Here is a 21,425-nt window from a genome sequence, read left to right as displayed (position 1 = left end):
TGCTCCCTGCCCCCTGTCTTCCCCCTCCATTTGCCTCCCCACACTCATGCTACCTGCACACACTGGCAACTGCCCCCCGCTGAAATCTGCCTTCCCTATTTGCCCCCTCCTCTTGCCTGTACCCCATGGCACCTACCTCCCATGATGCCTGTAGCCCTTGGTACCTATCCCCCATACCACTTGCCTCCTCACCATCCTCAGCCACTGCTGCCTTTCCTTCCAATATAAGGGGCTTTTATTCCCATGCTGAATGGGGCAAAATACCTTGTCTTGGATTCAAATACATACAGTGCTTCTTTTATGAATATGGAGCTAGAAGCTAATCCTAAGAATGTAATATTCTTGTTATAAAGAGCTGTGGGCAAAAGTTGGAAAAAAACAAGACATAATCTACAACATAATTTAGTTTGTAAGAAAATAATCCTCCTGGCATGAAATTCACATTCCTGACATGATATTAGCCACTTTGCAGTACTTTGCAAGTATCAAGTGAAGAAAGTCTTTCCTGTAAATTGTCCACAGCTAAATTTAACACAGTAGCATCTGGTCACACAGTATCATGTTGCACTTTACATTAATTTGTATTGCACTAGCAGTATAGTATCTCACAGGTGAACTTAAGTATTCAAGTGTATAACTGACTCTGGCAACATGGAAAACTGTGGGAAGGACTAATAAATAATTCCAGGCTAATGTATCATGTGCCTTTTACAAAGTCTAATATATATATCTTTAAGGAACTAATGATTTAATCAGGATTCATATTTACTTATATTGTACACTACCTTCAAGACAAGTCACTTAAATAAGATTTGGTATTTTTAAATTCTTTTATTTCTTTGAAGTAAAAAAAGGAACACAGTGCTAGTACATTAAAAGTTTTTGTGAGTGTGGGGAAAGCTGTAAATATTCTTACATTTTTTACGGAGAAAGTTTTAATTTCTTGGAATCATTCTGTTTTTCTAAAAATCTGTGAAGTATCTTGAAGAATGAACACACAAGCTGAAGATGTTAATTAGATACAGTATCAGGAGAAGGAATAAATCCTACTGTGTTTTTAATGGACAAAGTTAAGTGACATTAAGAAATAGAGTACCTGAGAGTAGACTTGCATTAGCTGCTAGTACCATTTGGTCTGCAATTGATTTGGTCTTGGAATAATGGTCAATATGCTAGAGAGAGAGAGCAATTATGATTTTTTAAATTTAATTACTTCAACACAATCTGCAAATGACAAACTGAACAAATACCTTTGTCTGATTTGCTCCTTACTATCAACAAATATTTTCTCAAAATTAAGAAGTTGTAGGATAATTGTTTAGAGTAAAATGTCAAAATTATTTTTTATGGAAAGTTAGCATTTTTGTCTATATAAATTTGGATTTCCAGTTACTGATTGTAGCCCATTTACAGACTTTTTTTTAGACTTTTAACAATATACAAATATTTCTTAATGGTGATTAGAATATAACTGATTATATTTTGTTTTTTAAATTTATTTCTGGGATAACAGAAGAGACACAGAAGCAAAATACTGAAGAGTGAATGATTAGGTATGAATTTTGGTGACTGCTTTTCCTGCAGTGCAAATTTAGTTTAATACAGATATGTTTTTTCCAGTTACTTAGAAACACATTATTAAAAATATTTGTGTCTGAAAATTTATGGTAGCTAGATATTTCAGTATATATAGTAGAGTATTTCAGTACTGTATTTTAGTATATATAATAAAGTACTGTCATTAAAAGAGGAAGATGAGAAAACTGGAAAAAAATCATATGAATTGATAATGAGCACATTCTTCTTAGATGCAACAATTTCACATCAAATGAGTAGGTTCTCAATATCAGTATTATCTTTAAATAGAAATTGTCTTTGACAAGAGTCAAGGCACACAAGAGGTGTTTAAGTAATGATGAATATACATGCTCATTTGGGTCCCAATCTGCAAGTGGTTCTTTATATGCAGGTAGAACTGAATTGCATGAACTCTCATTGGACTTTGCATAAGCATAAAAGCCTACACAGAATTTATTTTTTAGATCAGGGCCTTGATAGTCAGCAAATTAATATAAACAAACAATTACAGTACTTAAAATAAGGATGCACTATGGTTTGAAGTAGTGCCTATAAAACTATAAAAAAAAAACTTTTTACTTTTGTTTCCATTTTTTTCCAGCAACAATAGAGTAAGTCAATAAAAAGAGAAAACTAGTGCAGACAAAAATACCTTTTCTAGTGGGAAATATGGCACAGTTTCCTCATCACCTTCTTCAATGTGATTCCCTCCAAACACCACATTTATTGTACTAGTATATACCAATCTCGGGACGTTTCTTTGTTTGCAGACTGCAGTGATATGCAAAGTAAATTAATTTAATTACGACTGGAAGAATGTGGAAATAAGCAGTCTACGTGAACTTGGCTGTGAGCTTTTTCTCAAGCAAATGGAACGTATTAAAAACAGTCCTTCCATTTTAGGATTCTTTTTGACTTGCTGATCATGTTTTTCATGTTAAATACACCTTGCTTTCCAAATAATCCCAAAACATTTTATAATCTTGCACTGTATTCTTACCAGGTACCTATGCCTGTTACTGAATGTTAGTTTTGTGGAGAGCTGGAATTAGTCTGTAAAGCCAGTACTAAGGGACGAACAGCAGAACTACTCTAAGGACTGCCCATGTATATTAGGGCTCTGCGAAGCTTCGGCCCCTGATTCAATTCAGTGGAGATTCGGCCCGATGCAGTAGCCAAATCTCTGAATCCAAATAGAATCAGAGGACCCTTTAATCTCTCCAAATCAAATTGGAACCCTCTGAATCAATTCGGAGAGATTTGGAGATTCAGACATTGAGACAGCTTTAAATGTTTTTTTCTACGTACCTCTAGGTAGCAGGGGCTCATGAGTGCTGTGATGCTGGGGCACATGGAGTGTCCCACAGAAGCATGGGGGGCTCCCCCAGCGTACTCGGCAGCAGACCTGGAAGTGGACCAGAAGCACTTTCAGTCCACTTCTGGGTCCACTGGGGAGCATGCAGAGCCCTCTGGCTTGGCACCTGGTGCCTCCTGGGTTGGGGGGGCACCTAGGGTCCCTCTGCGGTCGAATGCTGAGCCGGGGGGGGGCCAGCACACTCCCCAGCAGCGGACCAGAAATACTTCCAGTCCACTTTTGGGTTCCCTGCTGAGCCCCCCCCATGTTGCAGTGGGATGCTCCATGCACCCCATGATCACAGTGATCATGAGCCGCACCTGCTACCTCAAGGTATGTACAAAAAACTTGTAAAGCTCTGTCTCTGTGTCTGAATCACTGATTCACCAAATCAGCATCGAATCTTCAGATTTGGATTCAGCTGAATCGAATCAGGGACAGTGATCCAATTCAACAAATCAAATTGTCCCTGATTCAGGCCGAATCTGAATTGAATAGGGCCCGCTTCACACACCCCTAATGCATATTCACAAGTTAGTAAGGTTATAGTAGGTAGAAGGACAGGGTAGATCTGTACGTTTATAGACTGACTAAATCAGAGATATATGGCATTAAACTTTCATAAGCAGAGGGCTTACTTCTTAAATGGAGGCAGATTCTGACAGGTTAAACATGTTTATGAGACGCTCTAGCCAGGCAGCAACCAAGGTATAGGGACTGTTACTCCTTGTTTCTGGCCTTCCTGTGACTCTGTGAAGACACAACCTTCCTAAAGGGATCCTAAGAGATGTTCAGAGGCAGGTCTCAGGGATCAAGGCACATGACAGATGTGTCTTTGCTCAGTGTGTGGCCTCAAAGACCTTCCATCACTCAGTTTGTGGAAACTTCTCAACATGAAGGAGAAAGAAGCCAAACTCAGCAGCGACATATATTTCTGAGAGAACCTTGTCTTCCTTCACTCCATTTGCCTTTAACAGGAATGGTCTTCAGGGAGTAGAGCTAGCTGTATACAGGACCCAGAGGAGGCAGAACAAGAGTACAAGCCAATTGGGTTTTGCAGGGTAAATGTCATTATATTTGAAAAGGAAAAAGAAGAGTGGGACCTCGGGCATAATGTATACAATGCCGATTGAAAAGCCATAGCTGTGAATGAGTGACTCAGAATATCATTTATTGTTTCATGAGGTTGCTGCTGGAATATTACAATTTATGAAAGACAAAAGTTAATTTGATTGCGTGAGGGTTTGGGAGGCACAAAGGAAAATAAAAGGAATATTTTTTTCCTTTTCCCTGCTGCTGTCTTAAAAGGATAAAGAGATAATAATAATAATCCTTGTGTTCATAGACCACTTTCTATATGTTATAATTGTTATATACTTCAAGGATTTTTATGTGCTATAGGAAGGTATTATTACACTAATTTAATTTATAAGGAAAATAACTGAGTTTAATATGATGGTTCTGTTGTGAACCGATGCTGGTGACTTTGTGAAGGCTGTTCAGGGATGTCATAGGGTGCTACTGGTGCAGGGATAGGGGCTCTATTAGAATATCCACCTTTATATATAGGAGAGGGTGAAGGAGACAGCAGGACAGAGACACCTTAAGGTCAAGTGCCTTTGTTTCCTCCTACTTGCCCCTGCAGAGCTCTCCAGTATCCAACCCAGCTGCCCAGGCTACATGCTGTGAGAAAATTCTACATGAGTTCTGTAAAAACCTGTGGAAGAGTGAGGCATAATATGTAGGGGTCCCGATTCCTAATCCTATGCGCAAAGAAAAAAAGTGGGGAGGGTCATTTTCTATATAAAATATATAGCAAAACTAGTTTAAAGAATGCCTTGCATTTGAAAGCTTGTCTAACTTCATCCCAGAAAAGCAGTTGGTCTAATAAAAGATATCTTCCCCTAAAATCTTTTCCTCTTACCAAATAGAATGTTACCTTGTTGTACCAATACACAAAAACAGGTTCAGATACGTACCATCAATGATGAATTTTGTTCCACCAATATTTATGGATTCAACCTGTTTTCTTTGTAGCTATAAAAATATAAATATTGCACAGTATCTGAATAATGTCATACTTTACATTCACTAGATGACTGTTGTAAATGTCAAAAACTAAATAGCAACATCCAACCCACTGTTTGCTTTCCCCTCCTGCTCCCCACACATCCCTTGTTCCGTTTGCTCACTGAGATGTCACAAAGTAAGGCTGTTTTTTTGCAAAATACACTCATTTTTTTATTTGATTCTAAGAGCTGATGAACCTGAAGAAAAATGAGTGGTGGTGTTTTTGATAACAGATCCTTGGTGACTTTATATATTTTTAATGTACATATCTTAGTGGTGTCCCTAGGAATTCAGTGATTTTTTTTTTTTTTTTTTTGCAGATCAGTCACAAAAATAATTTGACAATCTAGCTGTGATAATTACCATTATTTTAACTGATGTGCTTTATTTCATTAAGGAGTTCTTTCTTTTAACATTTAATTTTTAACAGCTATCTACCACAAAAAGTGATGTTAATTTTGACCACAGTTTACCAACTAATTGTGGAGAATTCAAATGATACAGTTGTTGTAGTAATTTAATACAGGCTTCAGTTCTATGAAAAAAATCATAGCGGGAGTATTTGTGTATATATAAACTGGGGCATGTATAGTTTCAGGGGAAGTTTCAGGGATTGTGGAATAAGACTCAAATATAGTTATAACATGTGCTGTACTGAGGTGTTATAGCAGTATATAGTAGTATAGTAGGTAAGGTGTTTCACTGCAGCTCCAGAGGCATGACTTCAAGACCTGCTCTGAATGCATGCCAAAGGCTATCCTCAGTCCACTCAGCTGTAAATGAGGAGCTGGTCATTTGGGCTGGAGAGTCAAAGATGACCAGATGTGATGTTACCAACATTGCTCCCCTGTGTGCTTTTGGCTATAGAAACTGGCATACCTTTACCATGCTAGCCCAATAGGTCTGAATAGACCTTTGACTTTGATATACTCTGTGGGACCAGGATGTAAATGAATAGGATTCTCATATGTGTTCTGTGAGGCTTAAATTCATCGCACTTTCATTAAAGGGGGAAACTGAGGAAGAAAGAGGTGAAATGACTTGTCCAAAGTCATGCACTGAATAAACAGGTGGCAGAACTGGGAACTCAACCATACTCTCCTGTCTCTCAGTCCTGTTTTCTAATCACTATACAGCTCTATACCCACCCTTCCTAGTTAAAGGTCCTTTGGAGGCTGTGATTGGAGACTGATAATGGAATCACTTTCTCATCACCAGTAATATAGTTATTACATGCACAGATTCAGTATAATAACATTTTTGGCACAGCAATTCACTGAGATGACTTGAGAATTTAATTGCATAGTATTAGTATAAGTAAGGCTTCAGTATATCTGAGTTTACTGCTCACTAATCTTCCTTTTCTGGGAATTTGTTGAGAAGACTGTGGCAAGACAACTCTATAGCCAACTGGAATCCTTGTATGGCATTGGTCTTGCAGTTTGATGACCTACAAGTGTTGGAACAAGGTCAGATGTGCTGATACATTTAGATTTGAGAACAGCCTTTAATATTGTTTAGCAGCAAGTGTTGTTAACTCACCTTCAGACCTTAGTTGGAAGGATGGTATTCTCGAGTGGGTTCATTCCTACCTCTCTGGAAGGTTGCAAAGGGAAGTATTAGACAATTGCGGTCCCAATGGACCATTTATGTAGGGATCTGCAAGGTTCAGCTTTGCTACAGTTTCTTTTCAATGTCTGGGAGAATGCAAAACAAGTTTAAGATATACTGTCACCCATATGTAGATGACACCCTGCTTTCTGGCTTTTTTCCTCAGAACTGGACTTGGATTTCCTAGTGTGTGGCTGATGTCGGGACATGGGTAGGAATAAGCAAGTGAAATTCAGTCTCAAGAGTACGGAAAGGGGTGGGTTATGAGTAGAAAACTGGTATACCTGATGAGACGGACTTAAGAAAATAGCCTGGTTACTGGGAGGCCTGTGCACTGGGATAAGAATTTACCTCTAATGTTTAATGACCCCTTTTGATTTTCATGATCTGAAACATTACTTTCATTTTAAAGTGTGTGTGATTCTTATTTTAAACCAAAAGTATAAAGAAAAAAAATCAAGAACAGAAAGTCTTTTTATTATGGCTCTCAGAATGTCTAAAAAGAAAGAAATCCGACACATCATGTTCTGACAACTAGACTCAGGTCCTAGCTTAATCTTACAAGAATTCATGTAGAAGAACATAAGAAAGTTATACTCACTTGTTCTAGTCCTGACATTCCATAGGATGCTATGTGAAACACACAGTCAGCCCCCTCACAAGCTGCAAATAGGGCATCATAATTTCTCACATCTGCCTGTAAAACACATGAAAAGATATTTTATAGTTGGTTTCAAAACTGTACTTTAGAATTTGTCGTTTGGTGATAATTGCACAGAGTATTCGTGAACTTAGTTGTGCATAACCTTGTGGAGGCCAAGGGATGAAAATCACTCCCCTTGTAAAGAGCTTTCTTTCAAGGGACTTAAAAAACACTGAATTCCTTAAGTCTCAGGATACCGCTGTAAAATAGGAAAGTAGTATCATAATGATTTGACCAGGGAACAGGCAGGTGAAGTGACTTGTTCAAAGTTGCAAGAAAAAATGTTTAGAGTTAGGAGTTTGCTGCAGGAACCCTTGGTTCTAGCCACCAGATTTCACTTAATTTCTTCCCTCTGTTTAGCTCAGATACTTTTTACAGTTCGATTGATGAAAGTGCTATAAAAATGATGGAAGAACCTTACTTTTATAAGATCCTGTACATTATATATGATTGGGTAGATTCTATGAAAATTGTGTTGCTGAGATAGATTCACTTAATTTCAAAGAGATTAATTTAATTTTATAGTTGTGAAAACATATTTTTGATCATACCTGAATAAACGCTGCTCCATTAGGAACTTCTGAAGGAGGTTTTTGTATATCATACAGGATAACTGAGGCTCCTGATTTGGCAAGAGCACAACCCAGACTGTATCCAAAGTAGCCTCCACCTCCTGTCACTACTGCCTTCATACTTCTTTTACTTAGAACTCCAGCGTGTCCATTCAGATTATAAGTAGATGTTTGGCGCCAGGGGGGTACTACCCCATTAGGTATATATTTTGTGTCATGCCTACAAAATGAGAGACCATTTTCTATCACCAGACACACAACACAATTTCTTTCCCATGCTGAAAATTGCTCCATAGTGCTTTGGGGTGCAGATAATTCCATTATTTTTCATATTAAAAAGCTCCATTCAGGACTGCAAAGTTTTCCTTTAACCTGTTCAAAAGATAAATCACAATATTAGCTTCAGATTTCCAAACAACAAGACTAAAAAGGCTCACTCTTTAGGGTTTTTGATTTTGGATTTGTTTTTGTTCTATGTTTCTCTTAAACATAAAAAAAAGGTTCATGTTTGGTAAACAGTACGTGCTGTCATTGTATTTGAGAAATTTAAGTTTTTGGTGTACATTTTCTTTATTAAAGATAGCAACCTCAATACACCTAAATATCTTTGCGTATATTCAACTGGTCATTTCTAGATAGCAACCTGCAGCATGAGAGGGGAAAATAAATTTTTATAAAGAACATAAGAAATGTCCACATTTCATGGGTGCACGGACGTGTTCTGCATGCTAGCTTAAAATAGAATAATAGTTGAGAGTAAAATTTATCATGACATAAATTACTTGTTTGGTTTCCTGATGGCTTCAGTTTAGTTCTTGGTGTTATATGTCTGCTTTTGAAGCTCAAATAGCTTGTCACCCAGGGATTTGGAATCCTGAACTGCCAGGGTCATATTTGAAGGAACAAAAATGTTTAATTTCTACAAAATGTAAAGAAGAAGACAGAACTTTGCCTAAAACAATTAGTAATACCTACCTAATCTCTCTGATATACACTCAGAACAATTTGAAAAAAAGAGTTTGGTTTTGCCCCACATTACAAACAATAAAAAAATAAAAATCAGCAGCTGAATAAACACTGAAAATGTGTTCATGCTTTAAACATTGGTGGTGGCTGGGACTGAGATATTATGAGGAAGCTTGCATTGCTGCTTCCTATTAAATGACCGTATTTTAGATCAATGGTTTTCAACTTCTTTGATTCCACAAAGTGCTGTGAGATATCACAGTGGCTTGGAGAACTGGAAGAGATACAGCTGCAACCTAAACTGGTCTAGCCAGATTGGAAGTGATGTAGTGTAACTGCATAAGTGCAGTGTTTAAGGTAGGCTAACTGATTTGGGTACAGCACTGTGGGAACATGGTTGCACTGTTTCTGTGCATAGGATGGCCTGCACAGAACTGGCTCAGCTAACCGCCTGGCACTACATATGGTGACACTGGTGCCATGCAGAGGTATTTCACACAGCTTTGCTGGTACTATTGCTGGACCCAGAAGCAATGCAAACATGTACAACATTAATTAGCCTACCTACAAATTCTGCAGTTAATTTGCTTCTGGTTCAAGACAGAGCACGTGTGATGCAGCATGGCAGCTCACTATGATGCTGCCTGGCACTGTGGCAGTGTTTTGGGGGAAGGGTATGCTAACCTCACTAACTACTCCCTTTTATCTGCCCTTGTGGCCCACCACTAGAAGGTTCTGATGTCCACTGGTAAGCTGTGGGCTGTTGTAGATAATGCAAGACAAATATGTCAATCTGTTGCTTCTCAGGGCAACTAAAAATATTACTGCAGAGAGAGGGAGTGAAAAATATACATATATTTATTAAGAAAGTAAAATAATAAATCATTCTGATGAAATAAGATTGTATTTTCTGTTCTATAAGTAAATGGTACTGAGTAGCTGATGTCTGTACATGCTTAAATTCAAACCACTATATGGATTCTAAGCAGTTACGATTATTATGGTGATTATTATTGAGGCGATCCATTTAATTTCACTTTATATTTATAGAACATTAATGGTTTATATTATTTAGAAGCTGGTGAGGAATCCCACTTGCAGATCAGTCATAATTGCTACAATTAAAACTGTATGATCTCCTTTAAAATGTTAGAAACTTAGAAGAGATTTTCTATAAAGGCTGGTTATCTGTTGTATAACAATGTGTAGTTTCTTACAAAGAAAAATGCAGGATACATGATGCCAGGAATCTAAGCAACCAAATCAAATAATCCATCATCAGTTTATCTCAAATACAGATTCAAAAGGAACTCTACATCCATTAAAATATTTACCTGCTCCTTAAAGAACGGTTTTGAAAATGTAATATGAATTAACAGTAATTTTTTACACTTCTGTTGTCCTTGCCATCTGAGGATTTTAATGTATCGCACAAGGATTAGTTGCAAACATCTTCATAACTTTACAGATAGGGATGTTACTGCTTTCTATATCAGAAGAAGCGGAGGCAGACAGGTGAAGTCATGTGATGAGGTCACATAGTGAATGGTAAGAGAAGGGAGTAAATTTCAGAACTTCTCATCAGCAATCCTAGGTCCTAATTATTAGAAAACACTCACTTTCCATATATCACGTGTCATTTTTCTTAGAATCTGAGTTCTGAGATGTTCACGGGTGAGGCATATTGCCATAAAAGCAAAGTTTAGACTGATCTAAGGGTATATTTCTAGAAATAGGAGAGTTAGGTTGAGCAACATTACCGAGGTGAAAAGCATAAAAGAGTTTTAAATAAAGCCTATTTGCTGTAGAACAGGTTTACTAGGGAAATTATGACAGCTTCATTGCTGAATCATTTAAATAAGGACTGGGTTGTGGTACTTAAGAATGTATTACACAGAACGATCCTGCATTGCCAGGGGTGATGAACTGGAGAAGAGAGACCTACATTTCCAATTCTAATTTCTATAATTTACTTTCTAAGTAATCAAAAATAGTAGAGACAAGCAAAGTTAACCAGAAACATTACATTGGCACATTAAAGCATTCGGATTGGATGCCTCTGAGGTCTAATTTCATCTGTCTTGTAGAATGTTACAGTTTAAAAGGCAAGTGTCGCTGGCAGTTGATGCAGTTACCTGGAATTCTGGGCCAGCTGCCTGGAGGACTGAAAACTTAAATGAATACACTGCCAAATAAAATAGTTATGACTTTTGCTTTAGCTGTCTTTATCCACCAGAGTTTTATGAATAACTATCTTTGGTCAATCTCTCTTGCTATTCAGTGTAATGGTAAACAACTGATTACAATTCGGGGAGAATGAGAGCTGTACACAGTTGTACACCCTTAGGACCTTTCACTAGGATATTTGCAGTACTTTTATATTTAAGAAACGGACGCAGAAAACTTTGACGTTTTGTGTTTGCGGATTTCACATCCGGAAAATGCTAAAATGAAAATGGTACTGAGATATTAGAAGAAGACAGGAAAAAAAAGACAAGACAAGACAAGACAATCCTTAGTCCCTTCCATCACCAGGGAAGGGCCATTAAACAACCGTTTACCGGCTGTCACGCTGTTCAGCATCATCTACCGACTTGAGTCACTTTTGTGCCTCCCGGGGGATGGCCTGGCACATTGGCCCTGACACTTTGCTGGGCCAGTTACACACGTCCAGGACAGGTGGTCTCTGACCTTGGGGCTGCAGCTTGGTTCCCCCGGTTTGAAAAACGCAGGTTGCCTGGGTGCGAAGAGCTGCTCCAAACGCCCCTTTCTTTTCCCAGCCCCACGGACCTAAATGTATCCGGCAGGATTTTTCTCTCGCTCCAGGGAAGTGACCACGCGAAGTGCATCCATCAGCTCCCGAGGGCATCCACCCGCCCTGGGCAAGGATAACTGATGCCCACGCTCAGGCGCAGGACCTAGTGCCTTCCTACCCCTCTTCCCCTCCCACCCGAGCATTTTGGCTGCCTATTTTGCAAGGACAAAAAAACCCCGGGTATTTTTGCAAACAGCAGGTGATAGAGGAACAAAACAACACAAAAAAAGTTAGAAAGTATCTGAGCGCGCCCGGGCACCATCAAGCCTTGGGGAGCGGCCGGGAAGCAGGGGCGATTACCCTGGGCAGGCTCCGAGGTGTGGGGGTGCAGGTCACTGGTCCCGGCTGCTCCTGGCCCGCCTGCGGGGGTGCTCAGCTCTTTTCTCTGGATGTCGACTGGCACAAAGCGTCCCCAGCAACGCATCATCCCCAGACCAGCTCAGATCTTCGGGGTCTTTGCACGGCCCATGGCCCGGGGAGCGGGGAGCGTCCGCCGGGGCTGGCGAGCAAGGCACCGCGCGCACCGCGTGGCCACTCCGCTTACCTACTTACCTACCGCGCCGTATTGACGTCAGTTGCAGAGCACTGCACTTCTGCTCTCGGCTTCCGAAGAGAGAGAGAGAGAGGCGCTCGCCCCGAGCTCCCGGGAGCAGGGAGGGGAGGCTCCAGCAGAATGACTAGATTTTAGGCACCTGGAACTAGGAATACCGGATTGTTGTTTTTGTTTTTAATATCGTAATCATTTTCACAAGGGACTTCTACCGTAGTGTCTGCAACAGAACTACACAGAGCTGTGCCCCACTCTGGAGAAGTGATCTATGGAAAGCCCCCCCACCCCAAGTGATTGCCATGTGGTTATCACTACAAAAGGCTCAAAAAACCGTGCGAAATGTTTCTGAAACACAGCAAGCAAAACCCGTAATTTTAGGAGCAAATAAGTAGAGAGAATAGGCACTTAAAAGATATTCAGTGACAGTACGTTTGTTATGCATCCATTTAAAATAATACATATGTAAAAGAAAGTCTAATCGGTATCTGAATTTCCAGTGCTTTGTAAAGACAATGAGCAATCCGTGCAGAACTCCTTTCCGTAAAACAAAAAGCAAGGTCTTTTGAGACTGATTTTCAGTTCATCGCATGTTGTGTAAATGTATTCTCATCTTTAGTATCATCATCCTGGCAGCACTGCACCTATTTTTTATAGTAAAGTTTTAATAATTTTTAAAACATAGCTATGATGTACGTAGGGTGCCAGTACTCCTAGTGATAGTAAATCGTGGGCAAAGGTGTCAACTCGGTAAAGAGTATCAGAGTACAACAATTAGGCAATTGCTCATCTAAATTGGTAGCTAAAACCAACCATCTCTTTTTAAATACTGTATATTGATTAAAAAGAAATGGAAATTAACTGAGGCTATTGTTAAGTATATTGCTAAATTTCTGTATGTAGAAAGATGTTTTGCTTGCAAAATGCTAAAAATGAAGATCTGGCATTTCATCTGGCAGTTCTCATAGTTTCCAACCTTTTGTAATAACTGGATTAATAACTATAACACATTAACATAAACAATAACCGTTGCATAAACTACTTCTGTTCACAAAGGGGGGTTAATATGTCTAAAGTTATATTGCATAATTTTCTGCTCCTATATTTCTTAAGAGACAGAACAAGTTTCTGCCGGTGTTATCTGAGGTAGCATTGCTTTTTGAAGTGGCTATTGCACACCTTGTCATGGGACTATTTTTATTAATAACTAATGATGTATAATATTGGTTTTTGTTGTTGTTGTTGCAGCAAAGGAGTTAGTTGTCCTAGGGAGGCAATGTGAATTAGAAAGCATGCTGAAAAGCCTTCTGTTAATTTTTGTTGTTCCTAAAGCCCTGAGAAAAAAGAGAAAAAGGTATTTGCTTGATGGATGAAACCAAGTGACAGGGCTCTCCTATTGACCCATGTTGTTAGCAGGTGTTAGAACTGCTGCTGAATCATCATGACAGGTTCAGGTCCAGTTCCACAGTTCCACTCCAGATACAAGTGGTAGAAATTACTTTCTGGTGAGTGACAGCCTAAAGGCAGTTAAGCTTGTGTGGGAAAAGTAATTGGAAATTCATATTTTGTTGTTTTTTGAATTTCCAATAAAGCCAAATCCTAGAAAGGGGATACCAGTAACTCAGGGTTGTGTACTCTGTTTACGACCATGTAGGGACTTCATGCTGGGGGGTTCCTTGAAGTTAATTTAAGATATTAGTACTAGGTACAGTTTTGTGGATTCTTTGTAGGTAGCAAATAGGTTTAGTTCCTTTACAAGGAAAAGCTGAAGGAATAGTTGTCCTTTAGGGAACAATAAGTGAAACCAAACTCTCTCTTTCCAGGTTATTGTTCCAGCTTCTAAGCTGAGACATATCAGGAATGTTAAGCTTTGCCTTCCTTGATTTAGATAGAGGAATGCTTGAAAAGTAGAGTGAGATTAATTATTTTCTGTTATTGCATTAAAGTTGCACTGTACATTTACAAGCACATATACGTTTTTATTTCACCTCTCATTTAGGTTCACAAAACAGCTTATTCACAGTAATTCAACTTTTCTGTACATTCACTGATCACTATTTATATGAATCCTTTGTTTCAGCTTTCTTCTTCAGTTTCCCAGATCCACTGTATTTTTCATAGTAACATGCGATGGTTACGGCAGCAGCTAAATTAGAAGCATTGCCTGACTCCACCTCCTTTTCTGTTTATACAAAACTGCAGACCTTTTATAGTTCTTCTTTCTCCAATTGCTTATCCACTTAAGCAACCATTTTCAGAAGAAATACATTTGGCATGAAACATAAATTTAATATCTCTCTTCCTGCATATGTCATTATTGATCTGCTGGCCTGATGACCAACTTTAACTTTTAAGAACAGTTATTGATGTACTATGTTTTTTAATATTTGTGTAACAATGTAATAAATAAAAATAAGTGTGTATAATACATTATTAAAAAATAACTCGTTAAAAAGAATAGTGCAATCTGCAAGGGTTGAGGAGCATGCTGTAACTAACTGCAAATCAGTTTGGTCCAAAAATAAAGACAACTTGGGTTTCCCAAAGTGCAATTTTGGTGGAATTTAGGCACTGAAAGTCATGTCTGCACTACTTCACAGCACTCTTGTGCTCCTGAAAGATAACCTTTGCCTACCTGATCTGCTCTGCATTCTCCAAACCCAGAACTGAGCAGCTCTGGGAAGGTCCCTGCTGTCATTCCTCAAATGCTGCATCTCTAGCATGTGAGGGAAATCCCTGGAGTGCCCTCACCATCTCAGCTCTGAGTTCAGTAGGTAAAAAGCAAGAGCAGGTAGATGGGTTCCAGTTTTTGTCACCAATTTAAATAAATTGATTCCATTCATAAAACACAGTTGGAGGAGGAGGTATCACTAGTACCTACTCTTTTATGGTGGCAGAGATCATTCACCCAGAAAGCAGACGGCTTGAGTTGTAGACTCCCTTTGGGCTGTCTTCTACCTCCTAAAAAAACCTACCTAAAAGAAGTGAAGTTGGGGGCACACTCTATCCTTCTGTTGAAACTGGGCCTCTGTATAGAAAGAAACACAGGATTCATGGGGTCAAAGAACAAGCAAGCCGGAGCTGACTCTAGCTGGGAGTCCTCGGTTGTGTTTCCAGCCCCCAGTGTTTTTATCTATTTTATTCATTGGCTCTTTAATGCAAAAGGAAGGAGGGCACTATCCTGGGAATTGTGAGATGTATGTTTGAACCAGCCCAGGCTAAAAAAGTCCTACAAAACAAACTTCCCCCTTCCTGGAGGAGTACTTTGTCCACCAGACTCTTCTAGGAAAAGTGCACACCTTTATCTCTTCCTCCAGTCATATCTTAAAGTAAACAAGTAAGCTAGCTCCTGTGTATCTTCAGTGTCTAAGTGAAGAAAGCAGTCTCAGGCCATATATCCAGTTTCACATAGGTCCTTGCCTCTAACTGGCACCTAGGCACCCAAGACTGGAAGGGATGCAAACAACCTCCCCTTAGCATTTTCTATTGGCTAGTGTAGCACCCCTTTGCTCAGCATGCCGATTTCTGAGTCTCATTCCTAAGCACCTAACTTTCCCCATATAATTTATTGCAGGGATCAGCAATTTACGGCCCACGGGCCAGATTCAGTCTACCAAGTGACTGCATCTAGTCTGGCTGCAGTGCAGCTCAGTCTGGTGATTTTTTTTTTGATACCCTGCTCTCTGAATTCCTCTGGCTCCAAAATGTTTCTGTAGTACTGTCTGCTGCCTCCCCAGCCCTCATCTCTTGCTGTGAAATTAGTCACTAGTGACAAATGGTGGTGACAGAAATTAGTGGTAATGGGTAAGGGAGGAAGCAGCTGTAGTAGGGGGACGTGAGAGTAAGAGAGCAGTCCTTGGCATGGAGCAGGAAGGACTGGGGTGAGAGCAGGTGGCTTGGAGTAGTGTCTGGGGAAGCAGTAAGTGGCCTACCTTTGGATCTAGCTGCCTTATTTTGGTCCACTGCTCCTTAAAGGTTGAAGAAAGCAGTCTAAAGCTGTGTATCCAGTTTCATATAGGCCCTTACCTCTAACTGGCACCTAGGCATCCAAGACTAGGAGAAATGCAATAACCCTCTTGGAGTGCTTGATGGCTTGAAATGGTGCCAGGGGAAGCAGTAAGTGGCCTACCTTTGGACACAGCTGCCTTATTTTGGTCCACTGATCCTTAAAGATTGCTGACTCTGGCTCTATGAGGAACGTAGGTGCTCAGCTTAGGTATGCATATTCCATTTTGAGCGCCAGCATCCTATAATTTTAGGCATGCCAATATTGAGTGTCACTGGGTACATCTACACATGCATTAAGGTGCTTTTCCTAATGCACATTACATTTAGTACCTCCAGCGTGAAGTACTAAACAAATGCGCATCAGGTTATCTTAATGCGCAGTAACAAAAGTGCACATTTTTTCAGTGTCGTTTAATGGACAGCAGCCTATTTTATTGAACATTAGAGTAAGAGCATAGTTTTTTAAGCGACACTTTAATGTGCATTAGGCTAGCGTGCATTATAGCACACATGTAGATGTAGCCACTATATACAAGCCTCTTGTTGGATCTGAGACTTATTAATACTTAGGAATATTAATATATATGGTAGATCAGTAAACAGTGGCTTTCCTTCAGTAAGTGGGTAACTTTGCTCTTAAAAAAAGAAACAAAGTAAGCTCAAACACAAGATGCAAAAGGCAAGCAGGACTTTAAATAACATGTAGTTATCCCGACGCTTGGGTCTTGTCTTAAGATATTGATCCACACAATCAGCAAATTTGAATTTCTTTGGGTAGTAACCTAATTGACTACGTGCCTTGTCTATTCGGTAAGTGTGAGTGACAGCAATATTCCACACCTAAAAAAGAAAAGAACAGCAAATTAAGTTGTTCATGATTTATAATTTGAACAAAACATAATGGTGTAGGTGGCACCATGGAGTAAAAACCAAGAATCAAGAGCAGAATCTCAACAGAAGAAAACATTATTTAGGACCAGACTGTACCATGCAGCAGATGTGAGAACTACCTCTTGGCCAGCACCACAGCTGTCCACAGTTTAAGGTATGAGTTGTTACAGCTTAAGCTAAACAGCCAAGATTCTGTAAGCTTGAGGCTATAACAGCTCATATCCTTTATGGACTGCTCACAAACTGGGCTTGTAACATATATTCACCAATTGAGTACACAGAAGAACTTTGTGGAAGCTAGACAAAGGAGCAAGAAATAACCAATAACTGTTATAATGTGGTATAAATAAAATAAACTTAAAAGTAGAAATGAGATCAAAGGACCTTTTGCAGGATACACTGACTTTTAATTTTAATTTGGAATAAAAACAAAGTGAAATATGAGACTTTCTGAGCTTTGACCAGCTCTCTCTCATGGTGTCTGCTGATCATCCTGGTTTTGAGACTGCTTTTGTTCCTGTCCCATTGCTATGCACAGGTGGATCCATGAGGGGTGCTATGGCACAGATGTACCCCCCTTTCAGTCCACCATTCCATGGGAACAACAGCAGGGGACTTTTTTTCAGTTCCTGAAGCCTCTGTGCTCAACGGCGCCTTCCCCTTTTATCCTGCCCATGGCTGTTGCCGTCTCTGGCTGCCTCAGGGGCAGGGGTAGGGGTGGAGGTGGGAGCTCCACAACTGCTGTTACCCATTCCAGCTGGGCTCTGCGTGGAGCTGGGGTCAGCCAGAGACAGCAGCAGCAGTGGGTGTGTCCCTTCTCCCTACCTGGTTCCCCTGCTAGCCTAGGAGCAGGCGGGAGGGAAGAGAACTTGCCTACTGCCACTGCTATTACTGCTGCTGTTTCTAACCAAACCTAGCTCCACAGGCAGTCTGGCTGCAGTAAGTCATGAGTGGCTCTGGAGCGACCTTTGCTGGTCATCTGGGGACAGCAACAGAAGCAGGTAGGGGAGGAGGGCAAGATGTGCTGCTGAGCAGGAAGGGAAGGGAAGGGGGAGGGAAGACACTTACCTGGCTTGAGGGACTTAAAAATAATTCCCCACTGTTGTTCCTATGGCATTCTGCTCACCCTAATGTTAGGGGGAGGCTGGGAGCTGGGGTGCAGCCACCACAGCAGCACAGGTCACTACTCCTGCACCCCTGTTTCCAAAATCCTGGATCTACCCCTGCCAGCATGGATACTTGCACTTAAGCTGTTTTAAGAACCTCCATTTCATAAGCAGTTCCACAGTACACAACTGTTTATTAAAAAAAAAAAATCAGATGACTGTTAGATTTTTTGTTCAGTTTCACTTCTAGTCTCTGGTACTGCCTTTGGGTATCTGCCCCCAAAGGGGGCTGAATTTATCAATTTATTACAGTTCTATGCTGCCCTTCCAGAAAACAGACTTAGCAGGGTAGCTTATAACAAAAGACAAAAAACTTACAAAAACAGAGTAAAATATGAAAATAAGAAAATATAACATAAAAAATTCTCCTTGCAATCCCTATATTGAAAAGTGAATCTTCACCCCCACAACCCAGTCTAATTTCCAAGTCCCAATTATTAGTTCTGTAAAAAATGGGGTAGAAAACTGGTGTCACAGAGGGGGTTGGTCTTGCAGAGAAAAGTGGAACTCTTCTCTATCTACTTTATATGTTTCCACCCTCTGGCCTCTACCCAGAGAAGGTGTCCTACTGATATCATATGTTTCCTGGGAAATTGGTCAGAAAGTTAAAAAAAACTGTTTATGTATACACTTAGACATTTACCTCATTTCTGGTAAAGACAGGTGTAAAATGAAATATGGGTTTCAGTGCCAGGTGCAGATACTCCATCACTACAGCTATACAACAGAAAGTTACCTTATTAGAGCAATAACAGCAAAGTGAGAGCAACTGGGTGATGATAGCTGTTGTGTGCAATATCCTACATTTTGCTACATGCCCAATACTCCCACACTGACACCCTAGGTTGTTGTGGGCTTTCTACAGAGGCAGGATCAGATGCTTTGACAACACCATGTAATTAACAAAGCATATAATTAACTCAGTGACAGCTTGCACTTCCACTGATAGGAGACAATTCCAAATGGTACAAAATATACAACAGTTGTGTAGGAGTTAAACAAAGGGAAACGCTAAAGATTGCAAAACTGTTAGGCAGATTACTGTTAACAGCAGCAGAAATAAAAGCTGAAATGCAACTAATAGAGCACAATAATCTAAGGTAGTGCTGTCCAACTTCTTTGCCAGTAAGGCGCACACACCATTGGCGCCACACCATTGGGGCCATCCTCCCCCACCCCACCTCCCTGTCTGCAAGCTCCCTTGGCACTGTGTAGATGGGTGGCTCCTTACCACTGTTGCACTGTGTGTGCAGGTGGGCAGCACCCCCACTGCTGCACTGTGCAAGCAGGCCAACGGGCATCCTCCCTCTACCCCCTCCCTGCCTCCTTGGCTGTGGACCCTCCTCTGCACCAAGCCATGGGCTCCTCTGGCACTGCAGGCTGTGCTGCATTGCACCACACTGACCTCTGGAAAGAGAAGGGAGAGGGAGCCCTGCTCTAAGGTATTTTACTATTTTACCTGCTATATAAACAAGGAAAACAGGAACATGAATCCATGGTTTATTGTGACCTAATTTTTCAAACTGGAAGGGATTTAAAAGAAAAAGAGAGTAAGAAAAAGGAATTAATATCAAATTGATGGATGTTAGTACAGCAAGATTATTGTTAAATAATACATTTGAACTTTTTTTCCAATTCATCTTACTACGGCCCTTATTTTAGTTTTTCTAACTGAAACCTTTGCCACAAACACAGGTGACACCAGTAGAGGTGATGCTATTTCCAAATAACAGTGACATGAAAAGAGAGGATTTCTTATTCCTTCAGTACAATCTTGTTGCATTGCTTTCAGTGAATTTCACCTGTGTGTATTGCAGGGACAGTAGGACAGTTGCTAAACTCCAGATCTGCTAGTTATGAGAATTTCATGCTGTTTCTGTTGTAGGTTTAAAAGAAACTTTAAGGGCATGATTCTCCACTGACCTTAATAACGCATGCCTAAAGCGCTGAAGCCAGTGGAAGTTTTGGGTGCATGAGGAGAACATAATATAATTCTAATCTAACAAATAAATATATAAACAAGATGTTGATTTTCAGCACTTGCTTAGCGCTGAATCCCCTCTAGATTAGTTATATGCTCAAGTCCCACATGTAAGTAGACGGGTATAATACATACTAATGGAGCTATCCATTCAAAAAACACGACATTCTCGCCATCATGTACATAATATGCCTGACCACTCTGTTAAAAAAAGCAAAGAAAAGAGAGGTTAGAAGCCAAACACTGTTTATGTAAAGGCATTTCCCCCCTATTAAATATATCTTTATTGATTTTGTAAATAATATAGCAAGCCTAATAAAGGCAGTTAAGCTGCTTCCACCAGATTGAGTTCTGATCTCACAAAAGTTTCACACTGGTGGTAATCTACAGAATTTAATGGAGTTGGCTATGTTTTACATTAATATAATACAGAGAGCCACAGCCACTGTATTTAGCTCTTATACTACAGTTAGTACAACCAACCTAATTCTTACAGTACCAAGGTTTTTCTTTTTTAATTTTCAGCAGCAAAAGTCTTGTTCCTCAGGATGAATCCACTAAATTTGCAACATGGTTGTCATGTTAATTAATACAATAGCTTATGGTCATGATGTAAGAATACTTAATTTTCTAATAAAAATAAGCCTTATTTGCATATAGCTTGGGGTATGTCTCATTTGAGCTTTGATGTTCCTGGTAATGCCCTTTGGCCTTCTGAATTTATTGTCAATTATTCCTAGGCAGGGAGCAATGGATATGACAGGGGTGGGCAAAATATGGCCCGCGGGCTGGATCTGGCCCTCGAGGCCATTCTATCCGACTCGCGGAGCCCCTAAAAAATTTAGAAAATTAATATTTATCTGTACTTGGTTCCTGTCAAAAATGACAGAAACCAAGGGCAGTAGGACCCAGGGGAAGCCTGGCGGGTTCCCGCAACAACAAGGCCCCCCTGGCCCAGCCCCCCCAGCCTGGGACCATGTGAGCGCACCGCGCCAGAACCTCAGGTAAGTGGGGGGGGACCCCAGGCAGGGAAGGAACCCGGGGAAAAGTGGCCCCTCCCCCACCCCATGGCCGGCGCTCCTGGCTGCAGCCCGTGCAGGGCTGTCCTGAGCAGGCACAGGCAGCCCCAGGTGGGCTGTGAGTGGCTGCAGTGCGGGGCACCA

At 40.4% G+C, this 21,425-nt stretch overlaps 2 protein-coding genes across 2 annotated transcripts in view; both read right to left on the bottom strand.

Annotated features, from left to right (window-relative positions):
• LOC102382973 (putative short-chain dehydrogenase/reductase family 42E member 2) overlaps positions 1–8,183 on the bottom strand; it is a 21,834-nt gene extending 13,651 nt beyond the window's left edge. Inside the window, exons 1-5 of the mRNA XM_025207019.1 lie at positions 7,868–8,183; positions 7,215–7,310; positions 4,912–4,969; positions 2,231–2,349; positions 1,097–1,172 (exon numbers count right to left, since the gene is read on the bottom strand). Of these exons, the coding sequence (XP_025062804.1) occupies positions 1,097–1,172; positions 2,231–2,349; positions 4,912–4,969; positions 7,215–7,310; positions 7,868–8,182 (664 nt within the window). The 5' untranslated portion in view covers position 8,183. The remainder of the gene's footprint in view (positions 1–1,096; positions 1,173–2,230; positions 2,350–4,911; positions 4,970–7,214; positions 7,311–7,867) is intronic.
• An 8,677-nt stretch (positions 8,184–16,860) lies between these two features.
• The window catches only part of LOC102368792 (putative short-chain dehydrogenase/reductase family 42E member 2), a 31,669-nt gene continuing 27,104 nt past the window's right edge, over positions 16,861–21,425 (bottom strand). Inside the window, exons 8-11 of the mRNA XM_006026141.1 lie at positions 20,398–20,463; positions 19,741–19,804; positions 18,925–18,998; positions 16,861–17,064 (exon numbers count right to left, since the gene is read on the bottom strand). Coding sequence (XP_006026203.1) covers positions 16,861–17,064; positions 18,925–18,998; positions 19,741–19,804; positions 20,398–20,463 — 408 coding nt within the window. The remainder of the gene's footprint in view (positions 17,065–18,924; positions 18,999–19,740; positions 19,805–20,397; positions 20,464–21,425) is intronic.

This window comes from Alligator sinensis, unplaced genomic scaffold (assembly GCF_000455745.1).
Source record: "Alligator sinensis unplaced genomic scaffold, ASM45574v1 scaffold330_1, whole genome shotgun sequence".
Lineage (NCBI taxonomy): Eukaryota > Metazoa > Chordata > Crocodylia > Alligatoridae > Alligator > Alligator sinensis.
Note: the sequence above shows the minus strand (reverse complement) of the source record. Positions and strands in the feature narration are given on the sequence as shown.